An 18,453-nucleotide genomic window follows, 5' to 3' on the forward strand; every position below is an offset into this window, starting at 1 on the left:
AAGCGGCGCTTAAGCCGTCAGGATGTGCATACGCGGCGATAAGGCGAGGCCTTAGCCCAGTTCACCCGCAGGAAACGGATACCATCGCGTGGGTGGACGATGGTACGCGATAAAGACATCGCGGGGTCGAGACCCGCGCCAATTTCCAACGCTCTCTAGTCTGCGAGTGCCACGCGCCCCCGATTCACTCACCCTCCGCAAATGTCAACGGGAAGACAGAAAATTGGACAGGGGAGAACGGGTGTGCGACGTGGGAAGAAATGACAGAGGGATCTTTAAAAACACCTGATCAAAGATGCCTCTGCACTTCCTGCGGTATGACACTTCGCACCCAGCAGCGTAGGACGTTGGTATATGCAACGGGACCGAGGAACGCGCAGGAATTCGAGCGGTGGCTTAGCAGCCTGTGCAGAGCACGCGTTACTCGTTCGTCGAATTTTTCTTCCGTTGGAGAATCGCGCTATTCCAGGTCAGCGAGTTCGACGTCGCGACGCTCGTGGCACGATACCGGCTGATTAAATTACACAAAAGTCCCTTTGACAGCGACTAGCCGATCGAGCCGGCCATCGGCCTAGGCCGACCGCGCGGAAGGACGACAAACTTCGTTTCCGTTCTCCTGAATCTGTTTCACGGCCCAGCTGAGAGAGCCGCGGGATGAGAGGAGCGAGAGAGCAAAGAGCAAAGTTCGCGAGAGAGAAGGAGGAGGATGGAGGACTGGAAGAGTAGGGACCGGAGGATGGAAAAGTTGGGCTAGGCGGGAAAGAAATGGGTGGTCGGAGGCAAGAATGGGAGAAGTGGAAGATAAGAGGCGAGGAAAAAGTAGATTGATGAGCGGGGAGGAAGCAGGAAGAAAGTTGCGAAATGGTCGAATTAGAGTGAGCAAGTTTGGCGTAAAAAGAGCGGAGGGAGTTGGAAGGCTCGAACAGTCGTGGAAGAAGAATGGGAAAGTGGCGGATGGCGATTAAGGAATGAATGTAATTTTCATCTGATTGTAAATTGTATCGAGTTTAGTGGCTGGCGGGCCGGGTTGCCAGAATTTTAATAGCTTCCTCGTCGAAACGTGAAATACTCCAGTCGCTGATTTAAGGGATGGACCACGTATTTCTTTAAGCATCGCGGGATGATTCGAACGTCGTTTGTAAATTCTACTTAGACACAGTAAACGATCAATTTCTCCAGGCATGGAAGATTTAATGTCAATAAAATACGGTCTCGTGTAATCCCTATGACAGCAACTAGGCCACGTATAGTGGTTTACGCCTCTGCATCATCTCAGAAGCGATCCAAAGTCTCTCTAGACGAAGTGTTCCTCCGTCAAACTTCATCATACTGAATTAAAAGAGCTCCCAACTGCCAGGTGGCAAGATTTGACATAAAACAGGAAGAAATGAAGTGACAGGGAGCCAAAGGGATCCGGTAGAGGATCACCGTGCAAGACACATGATCCAACGAAGAACACGACACCATGGATGGTGAAAAAATGAAAAGAGATAATGGCGAACCAGCGCAAAAATAGATAAAGCGTTAATGAGGGAATACAGGAAAGAGGATCCACAAGGATTCTAGGTCAGCGCGTCGGGAAGCGTGGCAGAAATTCGTAAGGGCAAACAAGAAATTCCAGGGAGCTGTTCGTGCGAATCGTCGATTAATTCGACGAATGGGTGCGTTACGAAACGCGATCGATCCGCAAAGCAGAGTAGAAAGATCATTTATCTCTCCATTTTTGTTCCCCTTCTTGACACGCGGCGGGCGCTTTGATGTTGCGCGCTCTTTTGCGCCGCTTGCGCCGACATTTACGATTCCTTCTGATTTCTCATGCGAGCTTAACCCGTCCCTGGAGTAATCATGGTCTCACGAATGGGTAGATTTAATCCGATATTTCACGGCTACCGCGTCGCCCGTGGACAAAAATCGCGGTGCCTCGCGTCGATTAAATCACAAGCAGACGCCGAGCACCGTTCCGAAACGCAGTCGCCTGGAAATTCTTCGTCCAACCATTCCCTGTGTGTTTTACGTTATTCGCCGGCTCTGAAGTATAAGCCAGTCCACTTCACTTTTATCGTTCGTGGTTATACCATACAGACAATAGCGCAGGGCGTGGAAACGGATAAACGAGAGCGCGAATGCATGGGGAAAGAAAAGGAAGATTATAGAAGACGCGGGATTAAATAATTTCTCGATCATCGTTTACAATGATAGAAACATCGGTAGACTGTGTTACTAGAGAATTTGCCTAATTAGAAATTTTTGAGTTCGATGAAAACACGTGTGCGATTTCGTGAACGCGATATCGGATCTTTGCTTGCCAAGTCGGTGTCAACACGATTCCTACAGATCAGAAATGCTGATAGGGAAAGGATAGGGAATAGTCACCATGTCTCTGTCTTAGATATCCATCGTGGTTTTTCCAATTTTTGGTCGCTGTTCCGCTTGCAACGTTATTCGTTATTGACACTTTGACTGCCACGCACTTTTCATATGGTATGTCCAGGAGGCCACGATAAAATTTCCATTATTTTTACGATATAATGATGAATTGTAAACAATATGGCTAAAAGGAATATAAATTAAGGAAATTAGTATTGCCGGAGACTGGTGACCACCATGGTTCCACTTAGGAAGCAAGTACCTGTCACTGATGACCACCATGGCAATCAACGCGTTAACCACTTGTGCTGGCAAGAAATTCAGAAACTTGTGCCAGAACGGTCCAATGTTCCTGTGACAATTGCCTGACGACGTGTATACCACGTCGTTGTCGATTCTGCGACAAAAGCATTACGACGTGCGTGGCACGTCTTTGCAGCGCAAGTGGTTATACACGTGTAACGTTGTACGATAAACATCCATCGACACGATCGTCTCGTTGTTAATACTTCCGCGATGTTTGAAATAAAAAGACAGGGGTCCAAAGGAAGGTACCGGTGGTTTATTGACACTCGCTTGGACAATTGCGCGCGACTTTTCAGGGAGAACGACGGAAATTACCGAGGGGTCGGTGTCCCGTGAAAAATCGAGCTCCTCATCCGAAGCCACGGTCGAATTTCGAGCTCGCTCAACGTCTCGAATAAAGAGCGGGGGAAAAGAAAATAGGAGGAAACGAAACGGAGAAGTCCGCTCGTTCTATCCTCCGTCCGATCCATTTTCCACTTACTTGACTGTCACGGAAATGCATCGAGCACCCTTAAGTATCGATTCACCCGCGACGCCGTTGCCTTTGAAGCATTTGCATCGGGTCTGTGCCAAGGAACACGCGTGAACACGGTTAGAGGATCTAGAATCGACGATCCGCGTCGTCCACGCCCCTGCCAACCGAATTCCCACCCTTGCTCCTCCAACGACTCTGAATAACGATCCCGACACTCGCCTGTCACTCCTTCAACCATACCATCATCCTCCCTGACCCGATCGTCTCGTCGATCCCGGTGTTATTCGCGAAATCTTTGATTGGTTTGACGAAAAGTCGAGGAACATCCGCGAACAGAGTCCACTTTGACAGCGTACAGCTCTCTGACGTTGGATTTCGCGATCAGGTGTCAACAGAAGGCAGGCTAGGCAACCTGTCCCGTTCGTTGGTCCAGAAGCTGGGACTTGGATCAATAGACGAACGTGTAGTCCAGACATTTGGCCCAAAATCGGTCCATAGTGTGGTATAGGTGAGGAAAGACTCCGGACAGAGCGTGTGCCTCATCGGTGTAGCTCTGCTCCTCGAACAGGATGTCCTTGTCTACTAAAGCCTTGTTCAGGGCCATGGACTGTTGGTAGTGGACGTTGTCGTCACCTGTACCGTGTATCAGCATGAACTTCTTGCCACGGATACCCTCCACCCTCCTGTTCACGTCTGAGCGATTGTAGCCCTGCAGGTTGTCCTCGGGGGTAGGCAACCCCATGAACCGTTCGGTATATAGAGAATCTGCGATGAAAGGATATTTTCTAGCTTTCCTGATAGTGTCCAGTATCACGATGATGCATATATCTTTCGAATAATTAAATTCTTTTTGGGGGAAAGAGATTGACATCTGTAGGAAAATAGGTATATACCGTGGGGAGCTGAAAGTTTCACCTGTACTTCGATTATTGGTCAGAAGGATTGCAAATATTACATGTAGAGTCTCTATAGTGGAGCATGTACAGACAGAGATAGGTGTTCCAAGAATTATCGGTATTTTAACACTTTGACTACCACGTACCTCAGGAGACCACGATAAAATTTCCATTATTCTTAGAATATAATAATAAACTCTCAAACAATATGGCAACAGAGAAAATGGTGCAAATTATTAATGCCTTCAATGAAAGAAATATAAATTTAAAAAATTAGTATCGCCTGACACTGATCACCATAGCCCCACTGAGGAGACAAGCGCCGGTAACTGATCACCACCGTGGCAGTCAACGTGTTAATTGATCTTAGAGATCGTGGACTTGTTAGCTCTTCACCTTCTTACTTATCTTCGTTAAAGTCAGGTCAAAACTGGTCCAAGAAATTTTGAATGGACAATGGATCGATGGACGCGAGTCATCTGAATGGATGACTCAGCGTCTACCGAGGCAGAAATGCATCCACCATGGAGGTGCTACTCTGTACATGTACTTCATTCAACGAGACGAGTCAGCATCTGCCTTTATTCGTCGACTGTGCATATTGACGTTCGATCTGCTTCATCATTTGGTCGTTTTTCCTTACCTAACTTGTCTCGTTGAACGATCTATACCCGGATAGTGTCAAGTATCCTATAATATATCAACCCTATATATCGAGTGACGTAGTACAACGGCGCAAGACGTCTTTTCAGCTCCTCACAGCGCATACCGTTCGACGTTCTATATAGCCGCGTAATGTGTTCCGGTCTTAGGTGTCTTTTAATTCACCACCAAGCACGAAATTACCATAATAAATCCACGAGGTCACAGGTGCGACTGATACCCCGCACTTGAACACCGATTCCTTGTCAGTAGCCAGCACCATGGCAGTGGAGAAGCCTCCGTAGCTCCATCCCCATATCGCGGTCCTGTTCTGATCGATCCAGGGGAACTTCTGCTGCAGCATCCTAAAAATCGCACGCACGATCGCTACTGGAACCTCATCGATCGCTATATTTCGTTTCATGCATAAAATATCACCGATTCTACGAGCATGAGACTAGGACCAAGTGCTCCTAGGAAGATAGAGAAGAATCTACCGCTATTTCCAAAAGACTCGGAACGTTTCCTTCTCAGAGTGCATAAATTCCGGTAAAAGCTGAGCGTACCTAGTGACAGTGATCTGGTCCTCGATCTCCACTGTGCCTAGTCGCCGATAGATCTCGAACAGCATCTTGCTGCCCTTGAAAGCCGATCCTCGACCATCGATGCGACCATAGATTACCCGCTTGTTGGTCACCATGTAGGATTCGAAACCGAACGTTGCTTCCTCAGTGATCCTGACAGTGTTGGGTCCTGCGTAACTGGAAAATGAAAGATTGCGTGTACATAGAGGATGATTCGATCAGCCATAGTCCCAGTGAACGAACAGACAGTGAACACTCTCCGATTGGAAATGGAGATCACGATTCTTCCTTGCGTGTCAGATCAATCATACTTAACGGCTCCTAGCGAGCACGAGTTCCAGGATTAAGGAGCCACTTGGTTCCGCGGATTTTTCTCCGGCCAGACCGAGGATAATCGAAAAATCGAACTGCGACTCGAACGTGACTGAGGATAGGTACGAAAAGATCCTAGTCTCCCAGGAGTGTGCACGTTTGTTCACCGCGTGTTCGAGATATTGTATCCCGCCTGTTGTTGCTGCTGTTACCGAGGAAATTGCATTTGGCACAGTTCGGATTTGTAGAGTCATATTTTCAGCTTACTCTTTATGTCGTTGTCTCTCGGTCAATATTACAGACACCTTGTGGTGCTCATGACTGACGAGCGTAAGGAATATTCTCGTGGAAGGTACTTACACGTTGATTAACAGAGGGTACGACTTGTTCTCGTCAAAGTCTGGCGGCAGATAGAGTTTCACTTTGTTACTGTAACCATTAGCATCCACGTAGAAGTTTTTGACAAGAGGTTGCGATCGCGTGGCCAATTTTTGTCTCAGCGATTGATTCTCCTCCCAAGTGAGCAGTAGCTGGTGATTGGAGTTCATGATCGTGATGAACAGTGGGTCTGGACCGGAGCAGGACAGCGCGTAGTTGGAGCTCTCAGTGGAGAAGTAGGCGTAGGCATAGGTGCAATTGTTCCCTGTGAAACGATGGGTATGTGTCAAGGAATTGTGTACATAGTTCGATCCACTGCTCCATGAAACCCACCCTCAGGAGTTAAGACGTAGCAAGACAAGCAAACAGGCGCCTCGCTGCCATCCAATTGCACCGAGTACAAATTCCTGTGCGAGGGTTTGTCGAGCTGGTTGCCTAAGTAATAAAGCCTTTCCGTGGCATGGTCCACGGCCAAGATGATGATGACCTCGTTGGCTCCCGGCGTCAGGTCCGTCTCGTCGATCAGCCTTCCGTTCTTATACTCGAACCTAGTCGCGTGCTGGAACCGTCCAGCTGCCGTTCCAGATTCTTGAAGCTTCGTGATGATCACGTATCGATCGTGATAGACGGGTGGCTGGATACGCAGCCAGCCCTCGGTTTCCTCTTCGTAGAAGATATTTTTGGCGTTGCCATTCGTGTCGTACAGCATTATCTGCGCTTTGTTCTGCACCCGGTTCATCCAGGTGACAACGACCTGGTCCTCGTTCCGCCAGTTCACGGTGTACAGAACGTTGTCTCTGTCAAAGAGGGAGATATTGACAGCGGTTTGAAGGTTTCCGAAATTTGCAGGAAGAAAGGAAGGTTCGTTGACGAACGTGGCTGATGAATTTACGAATATTACGATTATCGTCGCTGAGCGTTATGTAAACAGTCGTACCGAGCTCCTGTAATTGCAATATTTGTCGACGGAGCTCGTCAATCATCGGTCGCGATAAGATATTCTTGACAGAGGGAAATGAAGTCATGCGAATTTTCTGATAAACGCGTTGTTTACTTAACCCTGTGTAAGCATGACAAGCAACTCGGTGTCAATTCTCGCGAGATACTCACACGCCGACGATATCGCTTGGCGACTTAAGATCGACTAATTTGAGCGAGGGATTGTCCAAGTCGATCACGCTGACCGATACTTCTGGGTTTGGACTGCCTGCCTGAAACACGAAAATTTATTTTGTTCAAAGATAACTTTACACATTGTCGCTTTTGTCTTAAGGCGTCTCCGACGTTTGGAATCGATATGAGCAGTTGAGGGTTGTAAGGGGCCAAGCGTTTATTCCTTTTTGACACTCGGTGGGTCAATCAGGTGTCATTCTTCCCCGCGATTGGACGAAGCCGATCGAATTTTATTTTTTACCATGGTTCTAGATATAGGACTATGATTGTATCTCTATAATTGTATTATATCCCCTATTTTTCCTATTATTAATTAAAAATTACTCTCTTACTGAATACGCGTGCACTGTGCTTTTCTACCTAGAATCTGCAACATAATCGCATGGTGATTCTTCTAAAATTCTTTAGCACGTGGAATTCCTCTGAAAATCGAGATCGTTTATCGCACGAAGCAAAGACGAGCAGTCTTTCACGATCGTGTCGATACAACTACGAGAATTGCGGCGCCACTAGAAAAACTGAGGGTTAAACGCGGGAACGACCGCGAGGTAACCCTTTTCATCCCGTTTTAAAGCCGGCAACCAGAGATGGCCTGAGCTTCTTAATCTGGTCCTTTAACGACCGCAGTGCTCGTTGCCGGACAAACTGGCTGAAGCAAGGGAACGATTAACCGATTCGATCGATCTTTCTTACGCTGCACTTCCGTTTCCAGAAATGGCGGTGCGCAGAATTTATAACGTAAAATTCGGAAAAACGGGGAAACGGGCTAAGAAGATTAATTACCTTCGGGTACTTGATCTTCATTTCCTTCGGATACTGATCCTTCATGTTTCCTGGTTCACCGTACATCGGTATCACCATTTCCTTCACGCTGGTATCGTTGAACGTTGCGAAAGCAAGATGGCGGCCGTCGGGCGAGAACCAGAGAGCCGAAGCCGACGCTAACACTTCCTCTGGAAACGATAATTCTAGTTAATACTCGGATTATCGTCGATCATTCTCTTAATGGAGTGAGTAGCTTGACTGATTAATATTTCTCTGCTGGATCAACGCGATGGTTAGCATGATCGATGACAATGAGATCGGTGATCGGTATTATCAGTTTTGTCAATCTTTTCGATTACCTTCGTACACCCAATCAGGTACTCCGTTATAAACGGCGTCGAGCACGCCGGTGTTCGTTATTCGAATAATACTGCCTCCCTCGGAGAACACTTGGTAATAGATATCGTTCTCGTGAACATAAATCAAAGCGTTCCTCGTGGGCGACCACTTGTACAGGGGTATGCGCTCGCCATTTGCGATTTTCATGTACGTTCTACGTGAATGGAAGAAAACGAGGATAAAACGAATGAAAGAAATCCTGCAAACAACTTGTACGATGCGAGATCGCGTTAGAACGTTAAGTCGGGTTAAGCGGCAGATAATAAACGCGATAAAATTCCACGGAATGGATCAGCGATGTTTCCACTCGTATCGATCCTTCGCGCGTATATTTCCAGGCGTAAAACAACAGCATGGAACGTGAATTTTATCATTATTACCTCGGACGTGCTGCATCGTTTCGTAATTTGATTTATCACGGAGTCGTTAAAGCCGTCGGTGGAACGAAGCAGATAACTCACCTGGTTTTAGTGTTGTACACGACGTTGTATTAAGATAGTACTTGTTCGGACTAGATAGCTTTGACTTTCGTGTCATACACTGCTATATGGTGGATTTTTACGCGCTATATTGCTCTACTATACTCTGCTGGACTCCGGGGAGTCCAGTAATATTGGTCGCGGCACGTTATGTTGAGTTAGGTTACGTTCGGTTATGTCAGGCTATGTTAGGATAGGAGAAGGTAGATTTGCCTTTTGTGCCAAACACTGTTGTTCGGTGGGTTTCAACCTTAATTATAACATTTCGCTTCGTCCAAATGGCTACTCACGTTTGCGAAGTCGTAGCTGATCATGACGAGAGAGTTGTCGTAGGAGAAGCTGATGGCAGGCTTGTTGTAGTCGGCCTGAAATCACGCGAACATCGAATCGCGCATCGAACTTGCACACGGAACCGTGTATACCCGATATCGAATAGGAACCGTGAAAATTAGCGATGATCGAGGAGAATTCGGCGAGAAGGATCGAGCAACGATTCGTCTGGCGTTTTATCGGCGTCGCGTTCACCGGAAATCGATGGTGCAGCAGGTATTCGAGATTCGGTGCAATATCAAGGCGTGTCGGGCTAGCAGGATGGAACGAATGCTCGAGTGATTTGAAATATCGATATTATTGATTTCGTGCCAGGTTATCGGACACGTTACAACGCGATAAATCTCAGATTGTCCGCGAAAATCGGTAGCGTTAATTCATCGGTACTCGGCGGAGTTCTAACGTCGTGGCTCGATCTTCCTCTGGGAATTTATTTCTTTTCCCAAGCTGAGCGATACGGTGCACCGGGTATTCGACGAGGAAACGTTTCAGACACGTCCGTTTCGCGGACGGCGAATCGTTTAAAGAGCTTTCCTCGCGGAAGGCCGCTAAACAGGTCGCAAACGATTCGGGAGAAAATTGAACGGAGAAACGTGAAACAGCGTGTCTGTTGAATCAACGACGCCCGATGTTGATTCACGCCCGAAAGTGGACACTGCAATTCACCGGTTAAGAAGCTGCACCGCGGTGGAGAATTTCCGTGCGATTAATTAAACGTGGCCGTGTTATTTGTACGCTGTCCCCGATCGGGAAAGAGAGCCAGCGGTGCACCAATTTGTTCTTGAAATTGAAACGTAATTTCTCCAAAGCCCCGCCGGACAGGGCAAACGAAAGTTCCGAATTACTTAAATAATTAAAGCACTGGCCGGGTGTCGGGGAAATCCGGAAGCGCGCCGCGCCATCTTGAAATATTTAAATACAATTGACAGCTCGCGAAATATTTTTCATTTATCTATTACTGTATCTCAGCCCATCGTTCGATATTTATATATTTATATAAAATATAACGAAATAAGGAATAGGTTACTATCGATGTCCTCGTTAGGCTAACAGTCTGTCGAAACTCTGCTCTTTTCGAATTTTTGACATCTCGAGAGATACGTTTCCAACTTCCGGAAGGTTCCTAATACCCAGCAAGTTCTTTCCAAATGAAATTCGAGATATCTCGTCGGAGAGAGCTCGTATAGGAAAGATTGGGAGGATCATACCGTCACGGATGAATCCATGAGGACTGTGCTGACTCCTTTCACCACGTCGAACAGGCGAATATCGCCGACATAGTTATCGAAATAAAGGATCTTCGTGTCCGTTCTCCAGGTGCCGTTGAAATTGTTCGCTCTGAAGCTCTGATCGTAGGTCTCCTCTAGCCCGAACGGGACTCTGATGTTACTCTGAACGTCCTCCTCCGAGGACTCGTATCTGTGCACGTCCTTGTCGATCACCCGTGAAGCTGTCACGAAAAGACCATCATTCAGCATTTTCGTAGAACCGTGAGTGGAGGAGGAGAGTGGACGAGGCGAAGGAAGCAAGGACGAAGAGGGCAATCCCGGTTTGACATGCCAACAGGACATCTGGGTATCCTCGTTCCGGGATCGAAAGAATTGGGCAAGATAGGCAGACTGATTAATCGCTAGTTTATAATTAATCGAGCCACATGTGGGTCATCGGAGCCGTGACTCAGTGTATCGTGATCCACATGTGTGTTTTAGTTACTCGGATTTAGGTGTTGGTCAGCTGGTATCGAGGACGGTTATGACAGCGATAGAATTTGCGTGACAGGAGGAAGAGATGATACGCAATGTAATTAATAATTAACATAATTAATAAGTACCTTTCACTGAAAGGCTATAGACCATAGAATTCACGCGAGTGATCCTGGGTCACTCTTTAACAGTGAAAGACTGTCAATACACTGTCAATTTGTTATCACTGACGTGTAATCTAACGTTATAAAATATACCTTCCCGCAACCCGATGTTCTTTTACCACATACTTGAACCTTTCTCGTTTCTGACACGAATAGCGAGGTCAGTGTAGAGAAAAATGGCAGCGAATTGAACTGCCAGAGGCACGAGATGGCAAACAGTGGACTGTTATCTGACTCGAGATAAGCGTCGTTATCCATCTAGATCGGCGGTGCCGTGGTACGGCAGGCCGTGAAGATGGTGTTATCAAGGCTGAGAAACTGGCGGGAAGAGAGCAGGCTACAATTAAACTTATCTCCAGGCAAATAACGCAAATCGCTGAAGAGCATTAGCCCGGTTCCCGTCGATCTCGAGGCATCCGGCTGTATCCCGAGACGTCCGGTCCCTAAGCGGCTCAACGGAAGCGCGATTATCTGCCGGGGACAAAGAAGCGGAAGACTTACTGGATTTTCCAGCAACATGGGCGACCAGGGATCCCTGCAGCACCAGCAGCAGCTGTACCAGTACCTGGAAAAGATTTCGTTCCCGTTGAAAGAGACTGCCGTGGAGAAAATGGTGGAGAGACGGGCGGAATGGAAGACGGAGGAATAGGAGGAATCCTGGAATTCCACCCTCTTCGCTCCGCTCGTTTCTGCCCGCGACACCTCGTCAAGACGCGCACAGGCACGAGCAGACGCAAAGGACCCGTTGAAGGGCGCAGAAAGGAAGCGGAAGAGGAAGAGGAAGAGGCAGGGAAGGCGTCGAAGGCGTTCGTTCGTTCGACTGGCGGCGGAACACGTGCGCCGCATAAAAGTTTCGTCAAGGCGCGTCAATTCCCTAAGCCGGCCTAGCTGACGGCGAAATCCGCGATTCGTCGTCGCGAAATTGCAGGGCGACGACTGGACTCGTTAAACCGAGAAGTAACCGCCTGTCAGATCGACTTCTCGATGGACCTTCGAGGAAACTCGTGACAGAGGGCGTGACCGTGGTGTCAAGAGATCTAGAGGAATCACTGAATTGACATGGACCTAGAATTAACCTAACTGATGCGTTATATAGGTAGTATATGGGTTATATAGTTCTGGTAGGTTATATAGACTGATCATTGACAGAGACTAGAGTATGAGACTGATCTACAAATTTCTCGATGGACCTTCAGAGTACTTACAGATCACGCATGTGGTGTCAAGAGTGAGAGGAATCATCGACCATCGAGTTAACATAGATCTATTAACCTACGTTCATCTACTCCAAGGTCTATTAAGCTATGTAGCCTGGTCAGTGACAAAAATATAACGAAATAAGGAATAGGTTACTATCGATGTCCTCGTTAGGCTAACAGTCTGTCGAAACTCTGCTCTTTTCGAATTTTTGACATCTCGAGAGATACGTTTCCAACTTCCGGAAGGTTCCTAATACCCAGCAAGTTCTTTCCAAATGAAATTCGAGATATCTCGTCGGAGAGAGCTCGTATAGGAAAGATTGGGAGGATCATACCGTCACGGATGAATCCATGAGGACTGTGCTGACTCCTTTCACCACGTCGAACAGGCGAATATCGCCGACATAGTTATCGAAATAAAGGATCTTCGTGTCCGTTCTCCAGGTGCCGTTGAAATTGTTCGCTCTGAAGCTCTGATCGTAGGTCTCCTCTAACCCGAACGGGACTCTGATGTTACTCTGAACGTCCTCCTCCGAGGACTCGTATCTGTGCACGTCCTTGTCGATCACCCGTGAAGCTGTCACGAAAAGACCATCATTCAGCATTTTCGTAGAACCGTGAGTGGAGGAGGAGAGTGGACGAGGCGAAGGAAGCAAGGACGAAGAGGGCAATCCCGGTTTGACATGCCAACAGGACATCTGGGTATCCTCGTTCCGGGATCGAAAGAATTGGGCAAGATAGGCAGACTGATTAATCGCTAGTTTATAATTAATCGAGCCACATGTGGGTCATCGGAGCCGTGACTCAGTGTATCGTGATCCACATGTGTGTTTTAGTTACTCGGATTTAGGTGTTGGTCAGCTGGTATCGAGGACGGTTATGACAGCGATAGAATTTGCGTGACAGGAGGAAGAGATGATACGCAATGTAATTAATAATTAACATAATTAATAAGTACCTTTCACTGAAAGGCTATAGACCATAGAATTCACGCGAGTGATCCTGGGTCACTCTTTAACAGTGAAAGACTGTCAATACACTGTCAATTTGTTATCACTGACGTGTAATCTAACGTTATAAAATATACCTTCCCGCAACCCGATGTTCTTTTACCACATACTTGAACCTTTCTCGTTTCTGACACGAATAGCGAGGTCAGTGTAGAGAAAAATGGCAGCGAATTGAACTGCCAGAGGCACGAGATGGCAAACAGTGGACTGTTATCTGACTCGAGATAAGCGTCGTTATCCATCTAGATCGGCGGTGCCGTGGTACGGCAGGCCGTGAAGATGGTGTTATCAAGGCTGAGAAACTGGCGGGAAGAGAGCAGGCTACAATTAAACTTATCTCCAGGCAAATAACGCAAATCGCTGAAGAGCATTAGCCCGGTTCCCGTCGATCTCGAGGCATCCGGCTGTATCCCGAGACGTCCGGTCCCTAAGCGGCTCAACGGAAGCGCGATTATCTGCCGGGGACAAAGAAGCGGAAGACTTACTGGATTTTCCAGCAACATGGGCGACCAGGGATCCCTGCAGCACCAGCAGCAGCTGTACCAGTACCTGGAAAAGATTTCGTTCCCGTTGAAAGAGACTGCCGTGGAGAAAATGGTGGAGAGACGGGCGGAATGGAAGACGGAGGAATAGGAGGAATCCTGGAATTCCACCCTCTTCGCTCCGCTCGTTTCTGCCCGCGACACCTCGTCAAGACGCGCACAGGCACGAGCAGACGCAAAGGACCCGTTGGAGGGCGCAGAAAGGAAGCGGAAGAGGAAGAGGAAGAGGCAGGGAAGGCGTCGAAGGCGTTCGTTCGTTCGACTGGCGGCGGAACACGTGCGCCGCATAAAAGTTTCGTCAAGGCGCGTCAATTCCCTAAGCCGGCCTAGCTGACGGCGAAATCCGCGATTCGTCGTCGCGAAATTGCAGGGCGACGACTGGACTCGTTAAACCGAGAAGTAACCGCCTGTCAGATCGACTTCTCGATGGACCTTCGAGGAAACTCGTGACAGAGGGCGTGACCGTGGTGTCAAGAGATCTAGAGGAATCACTGAATTGACATGGACCTAGAATTAACCTAACTGATGCGTTATATAGGTAGTATATGGGTTATATAGTTCTGGTAGGTTATATAGACTGATCATTGACAGAGACTAGAGTATGAGACTGATCTACAAATTTCTCGATGGACCTTCAGAGTACTTACAGATCACGCATGTGGTGTCAAGAGTGAGAGGAATCATCGACCATCGAGTTAACATAGATCTATTAACCTACGTTCATCTACTCCAAGGTCTATTAAGCTATGTAGCCTGGTCAGTGACAGAGTTTAGCTCGTGAGACTTGGAAAATGGGTCTCGGAACGTAGGAAAATCGGTGAATCGAAGGTTATACACTAGGTGAGAAAAGAGATGAACAGGAAGGAGTGTACGAAGGAATGTTTACGCGTGAAATCTTTTAGCTGACCTCGGAATAGGATAGCGTTGAAAGAACCGAGTGGTCAGCAGAGGTGTCCCGTTAGCGGAATTCCTGTTTAGTAGATCTCGCGGAGCCGACTTAGGGACGTTTACTTACTATGGTCGGCATCTAAGCCAGGGAAATTGGTTCGAGGCGTAATTTTCTGTAAAATTCTGTAAAAATTAACGATCGAATTTCCAAGTAGCAAAGGTCGAGCAGTAAAATGTCGAAAGTATAGAATTTGGGTAAAATTACATTTTTTACAGAGCCGAGGAGCTGCTGGTCGAGGTTCTCGGTTCCTGTCCGGGATTTACGACGCAGCTAATAAAAGTTAGCTTCGAATCGTGAAGACACTGAAAATTTTAAAACATTTATCGGGATTATTGCGGCCACTGAAAGCCAAAAGAGACGATAAAGGCGAGCGGTTTCCTCTTTCGAGTGAAAACAACTAAAAAGCAGAATGGAAATGTTATTCGCGCGAATAGAACCAGGATCTTCGAGAGTTTCACTCGGTTAATGAAGCCTCGCTACTGGAGTCGGACTACATCGTCTGAAATTATAAAGCAACGTTTCTCCTGCGTCCTCGAATCGTTTGTTTATTTAACAGACGGAAAACTCTGCATTTCACGAGAAAGCTTTCCCCGGCGTTTCACGCGAAGCACGAGAATATTGACAGCGCGATGAATCGATATTACAATAAATGGCACGATATCGTACGAAACTCGAAACATCGAATCACCGATCTAACCAGCGAAGTTAACCTCCTCGTTTCGAGCATGATTATTGCAACAAACCGAGAACATGTTGCTGGAAAAACTTTTGACGATTCTCCCGAGTTGACAACGTCCGAGAAAAAGCAGAACGACTCGTCCTCCATCAAACGTGTTTTCGAATCAGCTGGTCCCCTCACACTTGCATGGTATTTTCGCGTCCCAAGGCCCATTCGCTGTTCTCGCGGGACGACACATCGTCGTCGATAAAGCTAGTCACGCGAAGCTCCTCCAGCAAGAAATCGAAAGGGAAATCGGCGAATCGATAACGATCCTCGTGAAGAAAACAAGATTCGACTATCTTCGCGCCATTTCGATCTCCACTCGATCGCTCTAACCGTGACACGCGGTTTGTCACGAGATCGTTGGTTTCGAGATACCGATTATCTCTGGTTTGACACAAATTAGGCAAACAGCTCGTCGAAAACGGACCCCGATACTCCTAGCCAAATCGATCCAATTACTCCGACCTAACGAAGAATAATAGCCAATCACTCGTCCTTGCACGACAGGTTATCAGCATCCACGCACGTAAATAAAGAAGATTACGTAATGAGACGGATTATCCGTGTCACGAGACCCAGAGTGCCACTTTGGAAACGGAGATCGCGCGACGATACCACACCCGTGACCTTGGTCCCGATCGAAAAACCTCGATCACTCGTCCAGGACCACGATGTCAGCGAGACAGAGGGTGAAACGAGGCTTCCTCGCCTCGAGGATGACCTACCCCGTTGCAGAGCATAGCGATCACGTGGCAGCGTTGACGATTCCCTTGTCGTTGGTCACTTTCGCTGGTGATCGAGAGATCGACGCTGCTCGATGGATGTCACGGGTGCGTCGAACACAGACTGATCCATCACGTACTTGCCGACGTGCCGGAGCCGTCCACCACTCCCACCTACGACGATCACACGGGACATACCCGGCTATCTTTTCCTCCTTTCTAGCCTCGCTAATTGTCCGGCTATCTCGCCGATCGACCGATAAGGAAACCTTCTCCAGTCTGCGAACCGTGAATACCCGATCGGATTCCTCCGTGAATACCCAATGGGATCGAGCACGGGTGATGAGGAATATCAGGTCTCGAGGCTGCTGGATCAGGAGCAGGTCAGGTGAGGAAGGTCTGGGATCCAAAGACCGTGGATCGGTGGGAATTTTAGGTCATGGGAATTTTATACTGCGAGATTAGCTATGTTTGTGCAAGGATTCGGCTTAAACAAGTATGCAAAGCCTTTTGTAAGTACTGGTTGAAAATTATATTTTGGCATGGGAAATTAATTTTTATAAATTTTATTAGTATGCTGTCTCTTTGTCATCTTCAAATGTAGATATTATATTTAAAAAAGAATGGGAGTGATTAGTTATTATGGGTTGCTATTTTTATATTAGTTAATTTTTGTAAATTTTATTAGTATGCTGTCTCTTTGTCATCTTCAAATGTAGATATTATATTTAAAAAAGAATGGGAGTGATTAGTTATTATGGGTTGCTATTTTTATATTAGTTAATTTTTGTAAATTTTATTAGTATGCTGTCTCTTTGTCATCTTCAAATGTAGATATTATATTTAAAAAAGAATGGGAGTGATTAGTTATTATGGGTTGCTGTTTTTATATTAGTTAATTTTTATAAATTTTCTTAGTGTGTTGTCTGTTTGTCATCCTCGATTGTAGATATTATATTTAAAAAAAAATAGGAGTGATTAATTATTCTGAGTTGTTATTTTTATACTTGGTAACCAAGTAAATAGTATATTTTTCTCGTTTTTATTGGTATTTTTTGATGGGACTGTTTGGCTAGCCAATTTTAAGCCAATTTAAAAATTTAAGGTTATCTTTCTATTGTTTGTGTAAAATATCGTTATCAAATTAGGTTGATGGCCATGAGTATTATATATATATGTTACGTTTTCTGTTTAGAATGAACTGTGTTAAATATTTACGGTATATAATAGCGCATAAAATATTGCATACTTGAAAGGGTTGTTCAGTGAGTTGTATTATACAACACATAACCTTCTTCGGTGACAATACATTTTTCAAAAAGAAATATCGCACGTCAATGAACATTTATTCGCGATATCGCGCATTGTATCTTCCAATGCCTTCGTAATTATTCGAACGATACCGATTTTCCTTCCCACTCGGTCTCCGTTGCAAGAGCTAAACAAGGTTGCCGCCATTGTTGCTGCACACTTTATTAGAACAATGAGCACTATTTTGCGCATTGGTCGCCATTCCGCGTATCTCGGATCTAAATTATTCAGGCAGCGTCCATCGTGACTTTCCGAGTCGCTGGAATAACCATGAGCCCCGGTGTATACTCCAGAATCCCTCAAGAAGTCGAGCCACATTCGTTCCATTCGAATTTGAATTCCAATTTCGACCTCGCTCTCCCACCGTTGATTTATCACGCCGATATCGTCCTATCGTCTTATCTCTCCCTTATCTCGCCGATTCTCGACTTCGTCGCAACGACATCCGCATTTGTGCTTAGTCACTAGCAAAAGACCAGTGATCCCGTTATCGATGCCAAGAGAGGCATCGAATCGACGACGAGAGAAATTCAAAATCCGCGGATAAATTCGTAATCCGTCGGATAACGTCGTGGATATCGCGAGGGATGCATCCAACCCTGGTAGAGGTCGAGAAAAAATTGGAAACGAGGCAAGATCGGGGTGGATTAGCGTGGAGTGGAGCCTGATGGACCTATTCGCTGTCAGGAAGCACCGCGGTTCCTTCCGTCGTCGGCCGTCACTAATAATCCTGATCCACGGGTCACGTTGTCGATAACTCGCAAAGCTTCGCGAGATTCCCCTGTAAATCACGGTTATCTGAAAGCTCGGCTGCTCGATCGTCGAGGTTCGCGACAAGGACGCGCGAACAACAGGCGAATAATAGGGGAATGATGGGGCTGGCTGAAGATACCGATAAAATTGCACGCGGTTGAAATTATTTCGGGAACCAGTCACATGCTTCGCGTAATCGTAGCTCCGCGATGAGTCTTCTGGTAAACGGTGTTAATAAGCTGAATGACCAACGGGGAGCTGAGCGCTCAG

General features: G+C 46.8%; 1 protein-coding gene across 1 annotated transcript; it reads right to left on the minus strand.

Moving 5' to 3' along the window:
* Nucleotides 1–2,886: 2,886 nt before the first annotated feature.
* LOC108555696 (venom dipeptidyl peptidase 4) lies at nt 2,887–16,230 on the minus strand. Its single transcript, XM_017911478.1, has 13 exons — nt 16,123–16,230; nt 13,668–13,731; nt 12,508–12,749; nt 9,067–9,141; nt 8,759–8,787; nt 8,258–8,451; nt 7,917–8,086; nt 7,071–7,171; nt 6,294–6,757; nt 5,943–6,225; nt 5,253–5,447; nt 4,891–5,051; nt 2,887–3,913 (listed from the first exon to the last, which is right to left on the minus strand). Exons 1-13 carry the CDS (start codon nt 16,135–16,137, stop codon nt 3,597–3,599), a joined length of 2,310 nt encoding a protein of 769 aa, XP_017766967.1. The 5' UTR covers nt 16,138–16,230; the 3' UTR covers nt 2,887–3,596.
* Nucleotides 16,231–18,453: the final 2,223 nt, after the last annotated feature.

The sequence above is a fragment of the Eufriesea mexicana genome, unplaced genomic scaffold (assembly GCF_001483705.2).
Source record: "Eufriesea mexicana isolate 0111107269 unplaced genomic scaffold, ASM148370v2 scaffold278, whole genome shotgun sequence".
Lineage (NCBI taxonomy): Eukaryota > Metazoa > Arthropoda > Insecta > Hymenoptera > Apidae > Eufriesea > Eufriesea mexicana.